Source organism: Ranitomeya imitator, chromosome 1, assembly GCF_032444005.1.
Source record: "Ranitomeya imitator isolate aRanImi1 chromosome 1, aRanImi1.pri, whole genome shotgun sequence".
Taxonomy (NCBI): Eukaryota; Metazoa; Chordata; class Amphibia; order Anura; family Dendrobatidae; genus Ranitomeya; species Ranitomeya imitator.
The window spans coordinates 1,247,771,151-1,247,778,013 of NC_091282.1; the positions used below are offsets into that span (position 1 = coordinate 1,247,771,151).

At 39.8% G+C, this 6,863-nt stretch overlaps 1 protein-coding gene across 1 annotated transcript; it reads right to left on the bottom strand.

Moving 5' to 3' along the window:
• Positions 1-968: 968 nt before the first annotated feature.
• LOC138657413 (vomeronasal type-2 receptor 26-like) lies at positions 969-6,012 on the bottom strand. Its single transcript, XM_069745191.1, has 2 exons — positions 5,940-6,012; positions 969-1,870 (listed from the first exon to the last, which is right to left on the bottom strand). Exons 1-2 carry the CDS (start codon positions 6,010-6,012, stop codon positions 969-971), a joined length of 975 nt encoding a protein of 324 aa, XP_069601292.1.
• Between the last annotated feature and the right edge of the window lie 851 nt (positions 6,013-6,863).

Below are 6,863 nucleotides of genomic sequence, written 5' to 3' on the forward strand. Positions count from 1 at the left end.
TGTCACACACGGCGATTCAGCGATGTCTGCGGGAGATCCAGCGACGAAATAAAGTTCTGGCCTTCTAGCTCCGACCAACGACATCACAGCAGGATCCTGATCGCTGCTGCCTGTCACACTGGACGATATCGCTATCCAGATCGCTGCTGCCTGTCAATCACAACGATATCGCTAGCCAGGACGCTGCAACGTCACGGATCGCTAGCGATATCGTTCAGTGTGACGGTACCTTAAGTATAACATGTAATTTATGCTGTACTGCTGCTGTGATTACTGTTGCCGGCCCCACACTGACAGAAGTATCCAGTCTGCCCTATCACATTTTCACATAATGTGTCTCCTAGAACTGCACATCCATGCCAGCCTCACATCTCCTGGTAGTCATCTAGGTGTATAAGTGTTATACTTTAATTCTGCTGCTAGGGCTGCGGTTACTGACCCTACTCTGCCAGACATTTATTTGCAAGTAGGAGTATTTTCATGATTTTTTGACAAGCCATTGCTTATTTATTTTGAAAGCAATTAATCTGTTCCTGCTCCCTGAAAACACGGATAATTTTTAGACAACTAGGTAAAAACCTTTATTAGTTTAAACATTCCATCCACTTTTCAAAAGAAATATTGCTGGTGAGGACTGGTGTATTAAATCCAACATTTTTGTACAAAACTTTTCCTACATTTTTACACCATAAAAAGTGCAAAATCTACTTGATGCATTGGTGACTTTTAGCTTGACCTGCAAGATGCTTTCTTTTCATAATTTTTACAACAAACATTTGCCTAAAATATTGCAATAAGCTTATTAAGATAAATTGAATGTATTTTATGTATTTATAGAATTCTACAAACATCTAAAATGGAAATTGTATAATTGGTCGTTATGAAAATAAAGAAACTACACAATGGAAATATCTGAATACATTACATTGCTAAACATGATTTATGTGGTTAGATTTTCTCTATCATATTTAGGCTTTTCTTTTTAACAAATTGTCCTTGGAATTTAAGTCCGGTCTCAGGATAATAATATAACATTTAGGGTAAAATATACAGGCCAAAATGCCAACACTCGAAGACAATATAGCAAATATCTCTACAAGAACTGAACTTTTTCCAGTTACACTTAAATAGGCCGGAATAAAAGCCACCCAGACGCTGCAGACAACCAACATGCTGAAAGTGATGTATTTAGCTTCATTAAAGCTATCTGGCAAATTTCTCGCCAGGAAAGCAACCAAGAAACTCACTGCAGCAAGAATACCAATATAACCCAGAATTATGGAAAATGCTACTATTGAGCCTTCATTACACTGAAGAACAATTTTGTCCTCATACAAGTCAAAGTTGTTTTCTGGAAATGGCGGAACAGTAGATAACCAGATAATGCAAAGTACAACTTGGGTAAATGAACAAACAAAGACTAAACAGTTGGTGATTTTTACTCCAATACATTTTCGACAATTTCTCCCAGGCTTGGAAGCTTTGAAGGCCGAGTAGACCATAATTGTCTTAGCCAGAATAGAAGAGATGGCTACTGAGAAGATTATCCCAAATAAAGTCTGACGAAGCATACAGGTGACTCTGGTAGGATGATCAAGGAACAAAAATATACAGAGGAAGCTTAACATAATGGAGACAAGTAGGAGGAAGCTTAGGCTTTGGTTAGATGCTTTTACGACTGGAGTATCTCTAAATAAAGTGAAGATTCCCAAGATAAATGAAGTTTTGAGGAAAAGAAAAATAACAATGAGAGTGATTATAAGAGTTATTGAGTCATCGGTATATGATAAAAATTCTGTCTCCTTTGGTGCACATTGATTGTTGCCATTTGGCCACTGGTCTCTTGGACACCTGATGCATGATCGATTGTCTAAAAGAAGGATATAAAAAAATCAGTATTGACACTGTGCAAATCTAGAGATCCTTAGCTAATGCTATTTCTGATAACTAGAGGATCTGACAACGTGGAGATTTGTAACTTCTGCTGGAAAGAAAAACAATGTTTGGTCTTTTTGCCAGGACAAGCCTTTCAAATTAAAGACATGGAATACATATCAGTAAGATGTGACTTGATATGTTATCAGGATCTGTTCTTAGAAAACCACAAGTGCTAATGGATATAGTAAATAAATGAGTCTGACATTTACAACTACATCTACAGTCCTCCTCTTTAATATAAGGCATTGGGTAATGCGATCCCTAGTGTGACAACCAGTCCAGTACGTGCGTTCAAATGTAGAAAGAATGACATGGACTAGAGTATCTAGAGTCCAACAGGCTCTAGTGCAAAATTTAGTCTTGAGCCCACTCCAGTATGTTCATCAATTTTACGGGAGCCTCTAGTGTTCTTGATCCTATAAAAACATGTGTGTTCGCTCACCCCACTCACTAGTCATAAGATATAAAATATATGCATCTCATAGATAACATGACAATAAGATCATTTTCGAAGTATCACTTCTAAATAGTCGTCAGGCTGCTATCGAATAACAAACATCACATATTGTTACTCAACACCATCCTTTTACTGAAAAATCCATGATAGCAAGGCACAGTATACCAAGAAGATCACATGCGGAGGATAAATACTACGTCACCATGACCAGACCACATATTCAGGGCCGGTTTTAGACAAAGTCGGGCCCTGGGCAATAGAATAAAGTGGGGCCCCAAATGCTAACATATTCCACCATCACACATAAGCATTTCAGTTCTATGTACATGCGCTGAGTTCAGGCCGTTAGATGAGCGAGATCAGCAATATTGAAGTCGTTTGACATTTGCCTATTAACACCGGCTGAGGAAGAATGATGGGAACAGAACAATCACTATTAGATCAATTTTTCCTTTTTTATTTTTCTGTCGGTGAGGCCATGTTAGGGCTTGTTTTTTGTGGGACGAGTTGTAGTTTTGAACAACACTATTTGTTTTACCATATCTGATACTGATCAGAACAAACTGAACCAAAGCAATAATACATACAGTACAGACCAAAAGTTTGGACACACCTTCTTATTTAAAGATTTTTCTGCATTTTCATGACTATGAAAATTGAACATTCACACTGAAGGCATCAAAACTATGAATTAACACATGTGGAATTATATACTTAACAAAAAAGTGTGAAACAACTGAAATTATGTCTTTTATTCTAGGTTCTTCAAAGTAGCCACCTTTTGCTTTGATGACTGCTTTGCACACTCTTGGCATTCTCTTGATGAGCTTCAAGAGGTAGTCACCGGGAATGGTCTTCCAACAATCTTGAAGGAGTTCCCAGAGATGCTTAGCACTTGTTGGCCCTTTTGCCTTCACTCTGCGGTCAAGCTCATCCCAAACCATCTCGATTGGGTTCAGGTCTGGTGACTGTGGAGGCCAGGTCATCTGGCGTAGCACCCATCACTCTCCTTCTTGGTCAAATAGCCCTTACACAGCCTGGAGGTGTGTTTGGGGTCATTGTCCTGTTGAAAAATAAATGATGGTCCAACTAAACGCAAACTGGAAGGAATAGCATGCCGCTGCAAGATGCTGTGATAGCCATGCTGGTTCAGTATGCCTTCAATTTTGAATAAATTCCCAACAGTGTCACCAGCAAAGCCCCCCCACACCATCACACCTCCTCCATGCTTCACGGTGGGAACCAGGCATGTAGAGTCCATCCATTCACCTTTTCTGTGTCGCACAAAGACACGGTGGTTGGAAACAAAGATCTCAAATTTGGACTCATCAGACCAAAGCACAGATTTCCACTGGTCTAATGTCCATTTCTTGTGTTCTTTAGCCCAAACAAGTCTCTTCTGCTTGTTGCCTGTCCTTAGCAGTGGTTTCCATGCAGCTATTTTACCATGAAGGCCTGCTGCACAAAGTCTCCTCTTAACAGTTGTTGTAGAGATGTGTCTGCTGCTAGAACTCTGTGGCATTGACCTGGTCTCTAATCTGAGCTGCTGTTAACCTGCGATTTCTGAGGCTGGTGACTCGGATAAACTTATCCTCAGAAGCAGAGGTGACTCTTGGTCTTCCTTTCCTGGGGCGTCCTCATGTGAGCCAATTTCTTTGTAGCGCTTGATGGTTTTTGCACTGCACTTGGGGAAACTTTCAACGTTTGCCCAATTTTTCGGACTGACTGACCTTCATTTCTTAAAGTAATGATGGCCACTCGTTTTTCTTTACTTAGCTGCTTTTTTCTTGCCATAATACAAATTCTAACAGTCTATTCAGTAGTTCTATCAGCCGTGTATCCACCAGACTTCTGCACAACACAACTGATGGTCCCAACCCCATTTATAAGGCAAGAAATTCCACTTATTAAACCTGACAGGGCACAAGTGTGAAGTGAAAACCCTTCCTGGTGACTACCTCTTGAAGCTCATCAAGAGAATGCCAAGAGTGTGCAAAGCAGTCATCAAAGCAAAAGGTGGCTACTTTGAAGAACCTAGAATATAAGACATAATTTCAGTTGTTTCACACTTTTTTGTTAAGTATATAATTCCACATGTGTTAATTCATAGTTTTGATGCCTTCAGTGTGAATGTACAATTTTCATAGTCATGAAAATACAGAAAAATCTTTAAATGAGAAGTTGTGTCCAAACTTTTTGTCTGTACTGTATATACCAACTGATACTAAGTGAATAAATGTCATCAATATTGATGATATATCTGTGCAAAGGAGGAGGAATGGCAGACCATTCTGATAGTTACATTGGAGCCAATAGAGAAACAAACAAATCTAGGTCACAACACAGTGAACAGGAGGTGAAAGATAAAACACCTTTATGAGATCAATTTGGTGAGTTGATACATACATACGATTATCCCACTACTAGTTCGTAACTGATGAAGGTCCGGACATAGGACCGAAACGTTTTTGGCTACTACGATTAAAATTCTATAAGCATTAAGTTGAGTGCCAGGTTCTTTCTTTTAATAATTTGGAACCGTGCATTTTGAGTTTGTATTCATTTTGGAGATTATACTGTTATCATTGGGAGGTTTCTTCAATAAAATTCAATGTATAATCTAACGGGTGATGACTTTTATTAAACTAACTGTCATTTGCCCCGAACATTTAGGAAAATCCGTGAAAAAAATCATTTGCATAATAATTTGAAACATGGTGCAAATATGAGGTTAGTAATGGTGAGGCATCTTATAGACGTCTCTCCATTACTAACCTGTGGGCTTGATGTCAGCGGCCATAAAACAGCTGACATAAACCCCACAAATATTACCCCACTTGCCCCCACACCAGGGCAAGTGAGAAGAGCCGAGCAAAGTGCCAGAAATTTCTGGGGCAGCTAATTTTAGGCTACAGGAGCCAATATGCATGGCCTCTTAACAGCCTGAAAATACCAGCCCCCAGCTGATTGCTTTAGCTTGACCCCACACCATTTTTTAAAATTATTTATTTAAATCATTTTAAAAAATGGCATTGGGACAACTCTATTCTTGTTAATCAGCCATGATAAAGTTGACAGCTGAGAATTTCAACCTGCAGCTGTCAGTTTTTCCTGCTTTGGTTATCAAAAATAGAAGAGACCAACATCATTTATTTTTAGATGTATTTATAGCACAGGTGCCAGCTGTTATCAGTGATAGCAGGCATAGGCTGATGGGAGTAGTACTCTCTCATCAGCCGACGCTTGTGACCGACGGTAAACTTTTTACCGCCGGTCACAGCTGCTGGCTTACATTATCACCTGACAGCATGGGAACTGCAGCTCTTTGATCAGCAGTAATAATCTTACCGCTGATCAGAGCCACCGATGTTTCTCGTGCTGTCATGCAATGACAGTTGTTGGAAACACCAGATGTTCGGGTTGCCGAACAGTAACACGGACTTCATAAAGAAGCCTGTGTTTGGGATCTGTGATGGAACACTAGGTGTTACGTATGGACCCTGAACTTTACAGTTCAGGTTTCCCCATACTCCTTACTTCTTACCTGTCCTTGCTCCAATAACAAGCAGCGTTGTCTTCCTGCTCCATAGCTCATGCAAGTAGATGGTGCAGCACATGGCAGTAATGTCTTATGCCACCTCTGAAGGGAATGCCAACATCAGCTGTTGGCCCCTGATAGGCCAATGGCTTGTACCGTTATTACAGTGGAGAGTGCTTTCTGTGCGGCTGAATGTGCATCTTAGGATGCATGTTCAGCAGAAAACTCCACTGGAGTCGGAGGGCCTCCAGGTCCTACTCTATGATGGCGAACATCTCCCTCAATCTCCCTGATGACATCATTACCTACCAACTTTCTTCTGACAGCTGTCTACCCATTTCATGCCAACAGCAGAACTACAAATCAGTTGTACACAAAAGGATGATTGTCAAATAAATGTATTTATTCAGAGAGTATAAAAAAGCTTATAAAATGAAAAAAAAAACTGTCTGTGTAAAATGTACTGATATCTGTAAATGTAATATAAGCAAATTATTCTGGAATGAAAAGTAATAAATACCTGACTCATTAGATATTTCCCCATCAGAACACTGCAGACATTGGAAGCAGCACTTATGGCTTCCGCTCATTAGGATCCTTCGATAACCTGCTGGACAGTCCTCAGTGCACTTAGAGACTGGAATCTAAAGCATAAATGATCACTTTTTTTAAATACAATACGTGTGTTCTCAAAAATGTGGAAGCTAAAAAACAATAATACATTAAATATCTGAAACATTTTTTAATGCATTTTGCTATTATAAAAAATTTGTTGCTTACATTTGGCTGCTGCCAGAGCAGCTATCAGCAGTTCAGTGGGGGTTGTCAGGTGTCAGATCCCCCATTGATTACTGTGAGGCGCTGACCATGGACTAAAGACTATTGGACATTTCTGTAAAGCGGAATAAACAGCTCTATGGGTTGCCGACT

Bases quoted from the DNA above. Each gene is read 5' to 3' on its own strand.
- LOC138657413 (XM_069745191.1), bottom strand. From the start codon at position 6,012: ATGTGCTGCACCATCTACTTGCATGAGCTATGGAGCAGGAAGACAACG. The intron at 1,871-5,939 runs GTAAGAAGTAAG...TCCTTCTTTTAG, and splicing joins TGTTATTGGAGCAAGGACAG to ACAATCGATCATGCATCAGG.